Below are 17261 nucleotides of genomic sequence, written 5' to 3' on the forward strand. Positions count from 1 at the left end.
ATTTTAGTTCTTTAGTTTTGATAAGAATGTCCTTTACTTGAGTTTGCTGCTTAATCCATGTGTTTCTCTTCTTATCTAACAGTATGATTCCCAATTTGTTCCATTCTTCACTGTGTAGTTCTCAGCTTCTCTTCCATTCTTTTGGTGAGTGCCCAAGTTTCACTTCCATAAGTTATGGTGGGTAGTATACATTGGTTCACTGTTTCACGTTTCAGACAAATTGGGACATTGCTCCTTAGTATGTGACTATATTTCCTGAATGATGTCCATTCAAAATTTATTCTTCTCTTGACTTCCAGCTATTTATCATTATTACAGCTGATGACTTGTCCCAGATAAGTATATGACTCCACTGTTTCAATTACTGCTCCTTCAATCATTATACAGTAATACCCCGAAGTTACGCGATAGGTGGGTCTGATGAAAATCTCTTAAGTCGAATTCGCGTAAGTCGAGGTACAACTTTGCATACAAATACATATAAATTTTGTTTAATTGGGACCAACGACTAACAAAAACACTAGTTTAGAAGAAAAATATTAATAAAATTGCAGTTCTTTATACATATTAATACAAAATATGTATTAAAAAAATAAATGACTTACGTAAAAAAGTTATTTCTTTCTTCGTAGCAAGCTAATAATTTTTTTATTCCTTGCTTTGTAGCTATAACGCGTTCTTCGCTAGAGTATGTTTTCTAAAATTTTTAAGCCCTTTTCAATTGAGCTGAGACCTGTCAAGTTAGCAATTGTAATGTGCTTTTCGCCGTTGCCTCATTTAGGCCTGTAGTACGTGCAATATCACATGGTCTTCCATTTCGCTCAAAGCGTTTCACAATTTCATATTTTTTCTCTATCGACAGGTGGACTGGCCATAAGCCATACCGGGGAAACTCCGGTATGGCTTATGGCCATAAACCATAGTATGAGGCCAATATAAATTTTCCCAGGTAAGAATTTTTGACCCAGTCCGCCTCTGTTTATCGATAATTGCTTTACTTTTTCTCTCTGAATCTGCAGTGTCTTCACCAGTACGCTTCATTTTCACACCTTTTAAGTATTTTACTCATTTTTAAGGGAATAAAGCACAATTACAAAACGAGGAGGCACGCTTGATACGCATAAACAGAGCTGCGCGCATGTAGCAACTGAATAAACAACACCATAAAGGCAGAGATACACTATTAACACCTCACATTTCTAGGGGTTACTACCATAAAACAATAAAAATCCAGTTGTGTTTCTGCTAGTGGAATCTGTTATAAACTGGTAGTAAACTCAATCTAATTGCATACCGATAGCTGGAATTGTGTTGGTTTTTACGTTATGGTGAAATGTGTTTCCCCTTCACTGATATAAAAAACATAAATACATTTTCAGAATCTTCTCTTCATTCCTATCGTGTTGCGTTCAGTTGGGGTGATTCTGCATTTGACTGCCATTTCTTGTAAACACAAAGGCGAATCATGCATAAGCTAATTCGGTTCGTGTTATATTATATCGTTACTGTATTTATAAATAGTGTATGATCGAATTCGTGTAGTGTAAACACGTGTTACATGAGGCCTGACTGTATATGGTTCGACCGACGCGATCCATTTCTCTCATGAAAACGATGTAATTTCTGACAAAAGTTGAGCACGAATTCGAACGCACACATAAATATGATAGTTGGAATACAAATTCTTGTATGTGTGCAGCTCGTGCGCAGCAAAATTGAATTTTGTTCATCTTTCACTCTCACTCTCCGCCGTCGCACCGTATATCGATAACATATGAAAAACAACCTTGAAGAGAGTGGGCGGCAGTGTTGCCAAACGAAAAAATCAAGAACCGCGTAACTCTGAGTTTGCGTAAGTCAGGGTATTACTGTATACCTTTCTAGGGCATACTTGTTCATCATTACTTTTGTTTCAGCCATATTCATCTTTAGTCCAAAATCCTTACTAACTGCATAACTGATTAAGATTTTCCTCTAATTCTTTGGGATCCTGGCCTATGACCACAATGTCATCTGCAAATCGTAAATGGTTTAGGTACTCTCCATTCACATTGACTCCTTTCTGCGACCAGTCTAATCTTCTGAAAGCTTCCTCAAGGGCAGCAGAAAACAACTTTGGAGATATTGTATCTCCTTGTCAAACTCCTTTCTCTATTTAAATTTGCTACTGCCTTTGTCTAGTCTAATAAAGGAGGCAACGTTCTTATATATTTTCTGCAAAATCATCATATATGGGGTATCTATGCCTTGTTTTTCCAGTGCACGAAACATTGCCTTATGCTGTATGGAGTCAAATGCCTTTTCATAATCCACAAATGACAGGCGTAATGGCGTTTTCTATTCATTTGCTTTCTCCATTAGCTGTGACATTACGTGAAGGTGATCTATAGTTGAGAATCCTGTCCTAAAGCCAGCTTGCTCTTTCAGTTGATTCTCATCAAGTATTCTTTCTAATCTTTCTAATCTTGTGAACAACTTGTAGATGTGGGATAACAAGCTAATTGATCTATAATTTCCAATTTCTGATTTATCTCCTTTTTTATTCAGCAAAACTATGGTTGCATTATTCTACTCCTTAGGCATCACACCTTTTCTAATGCATTTTATGAAGAGTCTTACCAATTTTTGTGCCATGTCTCTTCGGTGATACATGTGATGAAATTTGCATGCTGCTATGAGAAAAAATAAGTGAGTAACTGGTCATTATTCAAAAATTCTTTGCTATACAAATTTTACAATTACAAAATTATGAAGATTTATGGTGTTACAGTCTGGGCAATACGTCGAAACTCTTTTTCCCTTTCTGTTAGCAACTGATCTTCCTTCTGACTCTTTCAATTTTGTGTAACAAAAAACACACATTCTTCTAACTTTCCTGTGTTTTGTGTCAAATTTTGTAGTTAGTATATAAGTGTTACTACATTTTGGCTTTTCACTTTTCTCTTTCCATTCTATATTTAGCAAATCCGTAACTATCTGTTCCCAAAAAAGCCTTATTTTTATTTGTTTTTGAGTGGCACTCTTTCATACCACATAAACATTGACAAATGATATACCAAATATATTCTATTGCTAATTTCTGGGTACCCTTTTATTTCATTATGGCATACGAACCAATTTGGTCCGACAGATCAATGCCTGCTTTTAGCATTAGCATTGGCATATGACACAAGAAAGCAAGCTTATGGCAGCATCAGCCAAAAAAAAAAAAAAAAAAAACCACGCTCCCGTTTCATCCCTCCATTTGTTCCAAATGCCTATCCAGCTCAGCCTTAAATTTATTTAAGCTATCAACTTCCACAACAAATGATCGAAGTCTGTTCCAACAATCAACTCCCCGCTGGCTAAAGGCAAATTTCCGCACATCTATTCAACAACTGTCTTTCCTCAATTTGAATCTATGCCCCCCTCAGGTTTTTAATCTGAGCAAGAAGAAGAATCCCATCAGCATTACACTGTGATCACTGTCATCTAGTGGTTCTTTTATCTGCAAATTCTTAATGCATGAATAATCACTGCCGATAATCAGATCAAGAGTATTACTCCCTCTCGAACATGTTGCTGTACATAAGTCATCCAATAAATCCACAAAAGTCTTGCTAATATGCAAGTGACCAATCCACAAGTTCCAGTCAATAGCTGGAAAGTTAAAATCCTCCATTATAAGACATTCTTATTTACTGGCCCACTATTTCTCTGCACAACTGCTCATCCAATTGATTAGGCCTATAATACACACCTACTCTTATTTTTCCTTTCCCAGTGCTTATGTCACACCAAACAGACTCAATATTGCATTGTCCACCAACATCAACTGGATGCACTTCCTTAGATTTTATGTTTCTTAACTAACAGCATAACCCCTCCTCCTTTCCTGCCCTGTCTATCTTTTCTGTACACATTGTACTCCCCAAATTCTAATTCTGCACTGCTTTTGTCTGTGTGACACTACGTCTCTGATATCACAACAATATCTGCCTTTGATGTCTTGACTGGCACTTCAAGCTCATCAAATCTATTAACTATATTTCTAGCATTGGTGTACATGCACCTGTTTTTACTCTTAGTTACCCTAACACAACCTATGTATTTATTTGTTCCACTATGACTCCCAGCAGTCCTGGAAATCTCCATTGCTGTGCTTTCCAGGCTGCTGCTCATTCTAATAGAAGCAGTGCAAGAATCACTTTTGCCTCTACCTGCAGCCACTGTTAACCTTTTAGTCTACGTATTCCCGCCAAGCTAGCAGTTTTCCGTCCCACCTAACACTGCTTCGATAGCATCAGCAAATATATTCTTGCACCTTTTCTATTTAAGTGTACCCCATCCCTGTAGAAGCAGTCTATCCTGTCAACAAGCACAGACCAGGTTGAAAAAAATTCTACTCCTTGAGCTTTGCACAATCTTTACAGGGCCGTATTGATTGACAAGGCTCTCATCACATAATCCCTCCTATCGTGTCTGGGTAGAATTGCACACACTTTTACATTCAACCCTAACTCGCAACTTTTTTTCAACACTATACTTGTTGAGTGAATCTGCAGATCTCTTACTCTTAATGTCATTAGTTCCAACATGAACAACGGTATCACCTTTTGTGCTCTTAAAAGATAATATCTGCTCTACAACATCAACTTTTTCCCCTGGCAGACATACCCTGGTCCTGTTCCACCTATCCTTCCTGCATAGTATATTCCTCTTCTCCCTGACAATAGAGTCACCAACAATAACTAGTTTCTTTGGGACCAGTGAATTCTGCCTTGGAAATTGCCTCTGTGTTGTCTGGTGCACAAGAGTGAGCTCTGCCGTTGAGCTGGAAGCTTGATGGGCCCCCTCATATTCATTTCTTCTAGGGTATTTACCCTACACCTCAAGCTCTCTTAAACGCCCATCAGAATGCCGAGTTGGCACCCAATTTCTTGACACACTAGACACCTAGCACACACATAAAGGTATCCTCCTTGGCTAGATCATGTCCTGTGTTAGAAAGTTCAGCAAACATTTCACATTTCGCACATTTTTTGAGACTGTTTAGATGTGATGCGTTGGAGAATCGCCCCCTTCACTTCTCCCCCGAGTCCCAGCACTCCGCTAACCTGTGATCTTTGCTTCGCAGCTGTAGTCTGGGTCATGATTTCTGTTTAAATACAATTTAATTAATTGATAATACTATAATAAGCTAAAAGCTTCCTAATTGAGTGCTTCGTATTACGCTATCTAGTTTTAATTTATACTTTACGCTATCAGTTCGAGATATATATACATTACACTATTTCTTATTGACTACAATATGGAGGTTAGTTCAACAATATTGGTGCCAACACCGGGAGTCGTAACTTCCAAAAATCGCTAGTTAAATTCAAAATAAGAAGCTACGAACGCTACTAAACCTATTTAATATCTCTGTAAAACACAATGTAGTATGTTAATTAACGAAGAATACAGTAAAAATTTAAAAATACTTATCCCTTTACAGCAGCCAAAAATCCACTGACTGTTCTCTTCCGTGACTAGAGCACCCCCCTCAATTTTCCCTTATTATATGCTAGAATAGGAAGTGGTTTTTGTTTGGTTTTTTTTTTTTTTGTATTCCTTAACTGGTTTAGGGTCCACCAACCATTTCTGGGGCATGCTTTGTTGTTAGTAATCTCACATCTCGAGCATCTCACCACTTTAGAACAATAATTCCATTTTTTCCTTCCTTGGCAATCATCTCCCCTTTATTTAGCTTTGAGTATACGACTTCTGTGGGCATAAATTTTTTACTGGCTTATAACGTACCAACAATAACAACAGATGGTAGATCATATAAAAATTGTCTACATACAAGGTGCAATGTTCATTTAGAAATCATTGCAATAATTCTTTGCAGACATTTGCATCTAAACCTACGGATTTTATATAATTTTCAGATTTACCTGAAAAAATCTTAACTAGGTACATCTTTCAGTGGAACATAACTTGAACAGCTTCATTTCATATCTGTCAACTTTATTTGGTATACATTGTCAGAATATCAGCCTGCCCCTCCAAGGAATAAGAGTTTCGTCAATGACGTAATCTTGGTCAGGGAAAAATATTTTCTGATATCTAAGCTGCAAAAAGTCTATTAGGTGTTGTATCTTACTGAACCTGTCCCCTGGAATAGTAGTTTCATTGCTTGAAAAGTGAACGAGGTGCAACAACAATTCAAATCTGTTGCAAGACATAATTTTTGTTACTAAGTTATTTTTATAGATAGGTTTGGTTGACCAGTAAGATGCAATACAGCCCAATCTTACTAGTCCCATCCACATAAGAAGGCCGAAAAATTTTCTTAGCTCATCAGCAGTTATTGGAAACCATTTTTTTAGACGACTCTGACGTGAAGCTCGGGTACTCTGAATTTTCTGTTCAGCATATCTGTTTGTTTCTGTTGCAATAAGATTTATGACTTCTTCCTCAAAAAAATAATGAAAAAGCCTCAAAATGAGTAATATTTCTTGATACATCTATCTGCAGTCCCAATTTGCCTGTAAAATTAAATCTTTTTTTGGCATTCGTCGTATTCAGCCCATTCAATAACTTCATTTGTTTCAGTTGCTTCAATCTCAGGTTCTTCAGTCTTTTCAAATTGCTCATCAGTGTTTTCTTCTGCCATCCAGTCTTGAAGCACTTCTTCAATATTTTCCGGTATTTCAGTATCTCCTTCTTCATTTTAAGAAATATCCCAGTCAGGATCTTTTACCGAATCATCAGAGTTGAACTTCTTTTTCATCTTCAGAACTACTACTAAGATTTTCAGCAATTTCTCAATTCCTCTTCTTTTCGCCATTACTTTTTAGATTTTTTTTTTTACAACACACTTGTACAAACTTGTGGAGAAACAACACAATATAATGGATAATACAGTGTGCTAATGAACTTGTTTTCCAAAAATCATTAACAATACTCTTATTGCGATGTTTGAGAGTTTATTTTATTGCAGCACATGACATTAGTGCAATAAATTAATCACAAATGACCTTCATATGTATGCCGTAATAGCGTCACACGTATGTGGCCGACATGGTTTCTCAAGAAATAAAGTAACTTACTGGGCCACGTCGGCTCTATATATGCAACACACAAAAAAAAAAAAAAAAAAAAAACCTCTTTTTTGATATTTTAAGCGAAAAAAATGACATAGCACTAACATTACAATATTTATTTTAGAATAATAACTGCCACTTGAAGGTGGTGCTCCTAGTTTTCAGCTGCTTTTAGATCTATTAATTGTGCAAGTTTCCTGTGCAAACCTAAACCCTAAATTCAAATATTAAAATCAAGTCAGTATGAAATTTAATGTGTCCTCAAAAATCTTTTCAATTTCATCTGCATTATTTGATTATTTTTAATTAGAAAAGTCCACCTGAAAACTATGTTGCTGTAAAAAATGTAGCATGTATCTAAGATATATAATTTCCCTTGTAAAGTTTTGGTTTCTGTTTCAATTCTGCTTACTCCACAATGCTGCAAGTGAAGCATTCAGGAATTTTTTTGGACAATTAAAGATATGTTTTTATTAACCTACACAGAGCTAGAATAAAGAATGTAATTTTGAAGTATGCTATCTTAATTGACTTTCCTTCTCAAAAAGATAGTGTTTTTATCTTTGCAGGCAGTGGGATTAAAGAATGCAGGAGGATTTCGAATGCAGCAATATTAAAGAATTTTTTCAATATTGCAGACCATGGTTATGACTTTCTGAAGCAACTGTTTGTTAACAGTTACTTCAGAAATTCATATTTTGTAGTTAACAATAAAATAATCACAAGAACTGTCTTAGAGAGAATTCCATAAGGTGGTGTCTGTGGTACTAGATTTTTGCTGAAATTTTCATTCCTATCTTTAATAAATTTCCATAAAATAATAATGCCTTTGCCTTCACTGTTGCCCAACCTTTGGATAAAGACCTATGAATGAATGACATTCCAACCATCATAGTAAGACAACAGAACTCAACTGGCTCAAAACTGAAAATTTCCAATGTTTCCAGAAGTTACAGGAACTTTGAGATATAATATATGTTAATATTACTTAAATACATTGCACATATGCAGAGAGGCCCTTGACACTGTCACAGTCTCTCTCTCTCTCTCTCTCATGTATGTCAAGCTGTGCTTGCTATCTGGGAGTCTAAAACACTGATATTCGGGTGACACTCAAGTCAAGTGGACCTAATATCGGCAAAATGTCTGGTCAGTCTGTGAAAACCAGATCCTCTGCTTGCACCTTCATGATGGTGGGACTATTAGTAACCCTGGATATAACCTCCATGTGCAAGTCCTGAAATATGGCACTAAGCATATTGGAGGCATAAGCAGATTACAAATATTGCTTCCTCTGCATCTAAAAAACTGGGTTTTCTCTTTCATTTTTGATGTTACTTTTCTTCCAAACTGCTGTTTACTCTGTACAAATCACAAATTTACCCTACCATGGAATGTTGTTCCAACATCTGGGGCAGTGCCCCAAAAACCTCTCTCTCTCTCTCGGGCTTCTAGATTCCATTCAGAAGAGAGCATTTAGGTTAATGAATGACTCATCTCTATAAGAGTCTCTCCACTCTCCGTCTCATAGATGTTCTGTTTCTGATGTATCCCTATTCTATAGATACTCCCATGGACACCTGTTCTTCTGAATTGGCTTCTATAATTCTCACTCTCTCTTCCAAACCAGTCAGAATACGTGCCGCAACCAGGCAACATCCTTTTACTGTCCAACTTCAAACTCACAGAACTAACTTTTCTTCTTCCTCATTTAATAATTGAACTTCCGTTTTCTGGAACAAACTTCCTTCGTATGTATTTAATGAAAATTACACTCTACAAAAGTTTCAATCTAATGTCAACAAATATCTTTTTTTATCTTCTAAACCTTCAATCCATGCACAGCACTAAGTACAGCCACTCCTCAATTTACATAAGAGTTGCATTCCGTGGATCTCTGCGAAAGTTGGAATTTCCCTAAATGCTTATGCAGCACATGCAAATTTGATTGAAGCAAATTTGAGTGAAGAAAAAAAGAAATGTTCAACGAACATGTAAATAGAATTATTTATTCAATTTTTTTATTTCATGCGCAGGAAAAATTACAAAAAGAGGGAGGAGACAGGCATAATGTCAGCAAGTTTTTACCTTTCAAGCATCATTGCCAGAATTAACTCTCTAGCTGAAAAGCATGCCGCTGCAGAAGTTGAGGGCTGTGGAGATTTAGAAGGGTTTTTTCCCAACACATCACAAAATTTCTCTGCAGCTGCAGAATCGGCACTGGCAACCTTCACCACATACTTTAATGTTTTGGAAACCAGCACAATGCTTGAACCTATTAAACACCCATCGCTTGCCATGAACTTGGATTCATGTTTGCCATACTTATCCTTAAATACTTGTTGCTTTTGCTTGAATGGCCATTGGACTCAGGGGAACTTACTTCTGAATCTGATTTTCCATCCATATTATTAATAGCTTTTCCATCTTCAATATAGCATCTGAATGCTGTTTTGTGATCACTGTTAATCTTAAATGCGTTGATCCTTTAACATGTTCTTTTACACGTGCACTGTCCCTTAAAATCCCTTAAAGTTACTCCTTCAACAGTATTCACTGTTGAAGCAGCGAGACCTAATTCCATGCAATAGATGACAGACTTTGTCCTGCTTCTTACTTTTTAATTAATCATCTTCATTTCTAAATCCATTTTGTTTTGTTTTCTAGCACTTCCACTTTCCCTTCACCATTATAATAAGTAAATAGGAATGAAGAGAAGATTCTGAAAATTTATTTATGTTTTTTATATAATTGAGATTTCAGTGAAGGGGAACTCATTTCATCATAATACTGTAATGCAAAAACCTACAGAATTCCAGTTATCAGTTATTGCAAATGCAATAAGATCATGTTTACTACCCATTTACAATAGATTGTACTAACAGAAAAGTCCAATAAACCGGAAAGTGCAAATTGTTTTATGGTAGTGACCTCCAGAAATATATCACCAAGGCTTTCAAAATTGATTTTTATAATGAAACGTATGATAACGATGAAAGTGTAGTACAATTTCCATTATAAAAATGACCTTTTAGAGAGTTACATAGCTTAGTTTACACCAAAAATTTGAACTTCTGAGGTCTTGGAATGAATTATCAAAAAAAAAAAAAAAAAAAGTGTTACTGGATTCGCATCACGATATTTTCAGGATACCCCCATCTATTCCTATGGGATGCAAAATACATTTCCATGATTTTTTTTAAGTTTGCACAGGCTGGCAAAAACTTACGTAAAGTCGAATTTCCATAATTTGAGTATTGCGTAAGGTGGGGGAGTGTAGTAGTAGTGGCATGTGATGCCAGAAAGCAAGCGTATCAGCTTATGTAGCATCAGCCAAAAAAAAAATATATATATATAAGAAAAAAATAAATATAGCAAAACAATCCCCTCTAAATATTTGTCCAGTTACTCCTTAAATTTATTTAACCTATCAACTTCCACAACGACAGATGGAAGTTTGTTCCAGCAATTCCACACATCTATTCTACATCTGTCCTTCCTCAATTTCAATTTATGCCCCCTTAGGTTCGTAATCGGAACAAGTCGAAGAATCCCATCAGAATTCAGCATGCTCAACTCATTCAAGGCTTTATAAACCTCAATCAGATCACCTAGGAGGTGCCTAGTCTGCAGCTGCTGCAATATGCAGAACTTAAACCTCTTCTGGCAAGATGATCAATTCATTCCCCTCACCAATCTTGTTTGCCCTTCTCTGTACACATTCAAGTAAATCTACATCCTTCTTAAAATGAAGTCTCCAGACCTGTACGCAGTACTCAAGGCGTGGCCTGACCATTGCCTTGTATAACACAATTATCACCTCCCTGCCCCTGCTAGCAAAATTCCTATATATCATTGACAAAACCCCATGACCTGCCCTGGCAGCCTGTCTGCATTGCTCAGAAAACTTCATATCTGACTGCACAATTACTCCCAGGTCTTTTTCATTTTCTACCACCTTAAGTGTAGTACTACACAGTTGGTACATTTCTCTGGGGTTACTTCTATCCATATGCAATACTTTGCATTTTTCAATGTTAAACTTCAGTTGCCACCTCTCAGCCCATCTGCCCAAATTTTCTAGTTCCTGTTGCAGTAACACACTGCCATTACTGTCATTAACAACCCTGCCAACCTTTATATCATCTGCAAACTTTGATACTAAGCCTGATATACCTTCATCAATATCATTTGTAAATATACAAAACAACAGTGGACTCAACACCGAACCCTGTGGGACTCCACTAATAACATCAGTCCACGAAGAGCAGCACCCATTGATTACCACCCTCCGTCTTCTCCCACTCAACCATCCTTTTATCCATTGTAGCAACTTACCCTTAATACCATTCTGCTCCAATTTGTACAGTAGTCTTCCATGCGCAACAGTGTCAAAAGCTTTCCTGAAATCCAAGTATATGATATCAAAATTATTTTTTGCATCCAGTTCCTTTGTAACCACATCATAATAGCCTATCAAATTTGTCAGACAAGACTTTCCCTTAACAAACCCATGCTGTGTCTGAATTATTGCTGCAGTTTTGTCTAGATGATCCTGCAATGCATCTTCAACCAGTGACTCCATTATTTTACCCGGAACAGAAGTTAAACTAACTGGACTGTAATTACTCGTGTCACCCTTCAATCTCCCTTTGTGAACTGGGGACACATTCACAAAGTGAATGTGTCCCCAGTTCACAAAGGGAGATCAAAGTACAGCCATTCTGTGGGGACACACATTCACAAAGTGAATGTGTCCCCACAGAGTGGCTGTACTATAGGTTCTAATACCCCCCATGTTTGGGGGTTTCACAAAAAAAAAAAAAAAAAAAGAAAGAAAATGGGGAGGGGGATAATTTTAAACTTTCCTAGGGGCATTTCAGGATTTGTAATCAACTTTTATAGATATATCTATATTTTTCTAAAACAGAATCTATTTTTAGTTACCGTATTTCCCCATGTATAAGTCGCACCTTAATTTTGGGGCCTGAAATTTGAAAAAAAAAAATGTATTACATAAAGTTATTGAACTCAAGTTTTATTCATCATAAAATTCATACAACTCCTCATCACTGTCAAAACTCCCATCCATTAGCTTGTCCTTAGTTCCATCTTTAGCATTTGAAATGCCACACTTCTTAAATGACTTGACAACGATCTCAATCTTGATATTATCCCAGGATCTTTTCACCCAGGTACAAACTTCTCCTATGGTTGGTTTCTTCACTCTTCCTGCTGGTGTCAAATTGTCCCCAGAAGACTTCATCCATTGGTTCCATTCATCTGTCATGGCAACTTTGAAGGATTTGTTAATGCTGACATCAAGTGGTTGGAGATGGGATGTCAAGCCTCCAGGCATGATGGCAAGTTTTGTTTTTTGCTCTGCAGCAATCTTCTTTGTGTTTTTTAGCATTAGCATTAGTAGAGGCATATGATGCAAGAAAGCAAGCTTATTCAGCATCAGCCAACAAAAAAAAAAAAAAAAAAAAAAACACACACACCACTCCCATTTCACCCCTCCGTTCGTTCGAAATACCTGTCCAGTTGAGCTTTAAATTTGTTTAGGCTATCAACTTCAACAACAAGTGATGGAAGTCGGTTCCACCAACCAACCACCCGCTGGCCAAAGGCAAATTTCCGCACATCTATCCGACATCCGTCCTTCCTCAATTTGAATTTATGCCCTCTGAGGTGATTATTCTGAGCAAGATGAAGAATCCCATTGGCATTGAGCATGCTCAAACCATTCAAAGCCTTATACACCTCTATCAGATCACCTCGCCGGTGCCTAGTCTCCAGACTCTGTAATTTGCAAAACTGAAGCCTTTCTTCGTAAGAGCAACCCTTTGTTCCATTCACTAATCTTGTTGCCCTTCTCTGTACCCGTTCCAGCAGCTCTACATCCTTCTTGAAATGAGGCCTCCAGACCTGTATACAGTACTCAAGATGTGGCCTAACCATTGCCTTATACAAGGGAATAATCACCTCCTTATCCCTGCTAGAAAAATTCCTGTATATCATTGACAAGACACCATGAGCTACTCTTGCAGCTCGTCTGCACTGCTCAGAGAACTTCATATCTGCCTGCACAATTACCCCCCAGGTCCTTTTCATTCTCCACCACTGTCAGTGTAGTACCGCAGAGTTGATACGTTGCTCTGGGGTTACTGTTTCCCATATGTAGTACTTTACATTTGTCAATGTTAAACTTCATTTGCCACCTCTCAGCCCATCTGTTCAACCTTTCCAGATCTTGTTGCAGCAGCATAGCGTCAGTAGTGTCCTTAACAACCCTGCCAACCTTTGTATCATCTGCAAACTTGGACATTAAACTTGATATCCCATCATCAATATCATTCATAAACACCGAAAACAACAACGGACCCAACACTGAACCCTGAGGAACTCCACTAATAACATTAGTCCACGTTGAGCAGTGTCCATTGATTACCACTCTCTGTCTTCTGCCACTCAACCATCCCCTTATCCATAGCAGCAATTTGCCTCCAATGCCACACTGCTCCAATTTGTGCAGCAGTCTTCCATGTGCAACAGTATCAAAAGCCTTTCTAAGATCCAAATATATAATATCAAAGTTATTCCCTGCATCCAGTTCTTTTGTGACTACATCATAGTATCCAATCAAATTGGTCAGGCAAGACCTGCCCTTAACAAAACCATGCTGCGTCTGAGCTATAACTGAATTCTTGTCTAGATGATCCTGCAGTGCTTCTTTAACCAGTGCCTCCATTAATTTACCTGGAACAGAAGTTAAACTAACAGGTCTATAATTACTTGTGTCAGCCTTTGATCCTCCTTTGTGAATTGGGGTTACATTTGCACATCTTCAGTCTATGGGTACCTCCCCTGAGTCCAAAGAAGCTCTCATAATTATGGCTAGGGGTTTGCTTACTTCCTTTGCTGCCTCCTTTAATATAACTGGATAGATCCCATCCACCCCAGGTGCCTTTTTTATGTTTATCCTCAACAATCTCTCCTCCACTTTCTTCTCAGTTATTACAAAATCATCCAGCTCACTGCCAATGTTTACTTTACCTACATCATTCTCCTTCCTGAATAACTCCTCATGCGTGAATGTAGATGCAAAATACTCGTTTAGATTGTTAGCCACCTGAGCAGGATCCTCAACTGTTGAACCATCAATATCCAGTGGACCAATCTGATTCATCCCTTTCCTTCTTGAGTTTAAATATGTAAAGAACTCTTTTCTGTTTTTCTTTGCATCCTTTGCCAAGGATTTTTCGTAGTCTGCCTTTGCCTGCCTAATCTCCTTTGTGACTTGGTTACAGACCAACTTATATCTATCATAGGCTTCCATGTCACCCATTAATTTGTATGTATCCCATGCATTTTTCTTCTCTGCCACCTGTCTCATTAGTTCATCTGACAACCATTTAGGCCTAAACCTTGAACAATATTTCTTAGTTGGGAAGTTGGTAAGACAATATTTCTTTTTGTTATGTGTGCCCTGAACTGATCAAGCACCAATAGGGCAGGTTTGCGTAAGAGCCCACCTGGTCTCCTGCTCGAAACTTTCTCAAACCAGATCTTCATCCCATCCTGATCCATCCAACCCTTGTCATGAATGTGGACAGTCACTCCTCAAGGAATGTCTTCTTTTGGCATTGTTTTGCGTTTGAAAATCAGCATAGGAGGCAGCTTGGTTCCGTCAGCACAACAAGCTAGAACAACTGTATAATGGGTCTTTTCATGTCCACTTGTCTTCACAGTTACAGTTTTCACCCCCTTCTTATCAACAGTTCTGTTACTTGGGACATCAAATTGAAGGGGGACTTCGTCCATATTTGCAATCTGTCCCAACTCAAACTGATGTGTCTTCCAACATTGAATGACAAAACGATGAAATTCAAGGACCTTCTGCTCATAGCTTTCAGGCATCTTTTGGGCAAGTCTGGTACGTGTATGCATGCTTAGTCCATTCCGTTTCATGAACCTGAAGCACCAACTGTGTCCTCCTTTGAAATCAGTAACTTCTTTTTCATCAGCAATTCTTCTTGCCTCATGCTGAACCATCTTTGTAGACACAGGAATTCCAATATATATTGCCCTTTGCTCTTCAATCCATATCTTCAATTCCCTCTCTAAATCAGGCCATTTTGCTGACTTGGCTGTCATGGCCTTCTTCTGCCGTGGCGTTTTCATAGAGTTTCTTCTTCCCGTAGCCAGTCTCGGATTGTTTTCTTAGTTGGAGGAGGACCAAACTTACGTTCAGCAGCATGATTTCCATTCACTTTTGCAAACTGGATCACTTTTAACTTGAATTCAGCACCGTACAAAAATCATTTCTGAGCAGAACTTGGCAAAACGTAACCTAATATACCGGTAACAAGTGCGAAACAATGAGCGCAAAGACAACAAGTGCGAAAAAGCGGGAAATACAAGTAAAAAAAATTCACAACCACCGTATAAGACCCACCCAGTTTTTAGACCCCAAATTTTTCAAAAAAAGGTGCATCTTATACATGGGGAAATACGGTAATCTCCTTTTGACATTAGGGAATTTTTGGTAGACAAGCTTGAATTGTCTAGAAGGCATATTTAAGCCATTACATTGCAGTCTTGGCAGGTGAGAGTGACAGACAAAAAAAAGATAATAAATCCAGTATTTAATAAATATTTATAGTAAACAACTTACTCCTTCATCATCTTCAGCCTCAGGATTACTTGTCTTATCTTCTAAGACCAGGGCTGAGGGACAAGTCCATAAATCTTCTGGTAGCAACTGTACTGCTACTATATCACCATGAACGCTTCGATTCATATTTCTAAATCCTTGTATAAATATCTAAGAATATAAAAGAGAAAGCAGTGAGCAGAGAAAGCATAATTTAAATATAAAGTAATACTGCAATAACTTTGGGGAGCCAGAATTTGTTTAAAGCCGCTAAGTGGATTTTCTTACTTATTGATTTGAAATTATTGTTTTTCTAAAACTTTTTGCAGCTCTGCTGAACGAGAAGTTTTTTAGCCATATTTAGCGGCTTTATTGACCAACTGTTAAAAATTATTTTCTATAAGTAGCTTATAGACCTAGTCAGGATCCTTAGTTTATTCTGAATTGAGACAGCGAGATTTGGAAGTTAATTATTACTTAAGTGTCCGTAGATTTACCGTTCATAACTTGCTGCCATTGTTATACGACACAATGTTATATCCCGAACTAGATAGCGTAAGCTTACTGTAGTACAGTATATAATATAATATTGTCAATTAATCATTAATCAGTAAAATCTATTAATTTTGTTAAACTTCATTGTCAATTAAACTGTACTTTTAACTAAATACATACAATGACTTAGATTACAAATGTAACATAATTAATTAATACATAACTTGATACGGAAGTTATATAAACGGAACTCGTAGATGATACTCGATACTGAAAAATATATATAGCGTTATAACTGTGTTGGGATACAAGTTGAGGGTTTTAATTTTGTACTGAAATTGAAATTTTATTCAAATTAAATCGAAATCATGACTCAGACCAGAGCAGCAAAGCAAAAGGCTCAAGCCAATAAGAGTGCTGTGGCTCAGGGGAGAACTGAGGGGGGAAGTTGACCTCTGAATCACAGCCTTTTAAAATGCACTGCTTGCAAGATGTTTATGGAGCAATCGGATACAGGACATGATATTGCCATGGGGATGTCTTTGTGTGCGCGCGATGCAAGGAGTGTAGCGAAATCAGGCGACAACTCGGCGTTGTTATGGACCTATATGAGAGCTTGAAGGACAAGGTGGATGCCCTCGAAGGATCTAAATTGAGGGGGATCATCAAGCTCTCAGCTGCCCACATCAACGCCAGAGCTTGCACAGCGGCAACCCCCAAGGCAGAATGCTCTGGTCCCACAGGAACTAGTAGTTGTTGGTGACTCTATTGTCAGGGAAACGGGGAACATGATTTGTAAAAAGGATAGGTGGAACAGGACCAGGATATGTCTGTCAGGGGCAAAGGTTGATGACGTTGTAGAGCGAATATCATCTTTTAAGGACACAAAAGGTGATATAGTTGTACACGTTGGCACTAATGATATTAAGAGTAGGAGACTGGCAGAATTACTTAACAAGTACAGGTCACTGTTGAAAAAAAAGCTGTGAAATAGCGTTGAATTTGAAAGTGTCTGCAATTCTGCCCAGACACGATAGGAG

The 17261-nt window shown here is 37.7% G+C and overlaps 1 protein-coding gene across 1 annotated transcript in view; it reads right to left on the minus strand.

Moving 5' to 3' along the window:
* The window catches only part of Dis3 (exosome complex exonuclease RRP44-like protein Dis3), a 219245-nt gene that overhangs the window by 119420 nt on the left and 82564 nt on the right, over positions 1-17261 (minus strand). Inside the window, exon 6 of the mRNA XM_090385074.1 lies at positions 15748-15897. Within this exon, the coding sequence (XP_090241200.1) occupies positions 15748-15897 (150 nt within the window). The remainder of the gene's footprint in view (positions 1-15747; positions 15898-17261) is intronic.

This window comes from Mastigoproctus giganteus, chromosome 11 (assembly GCF_048544385.1).
Source record: "Mastigoproctus giganteus isolate SK-2022 chromosome 11, ASM4854438v1, whole genome shotgun sequence".
NCBI classification, from domain to species: Eukaryota; Metazoa; Arthropoda; class Arachnida; order Uropygi; family Thelyphonidae; genus Mastigoproctus; species Mastigoproctus giganteus.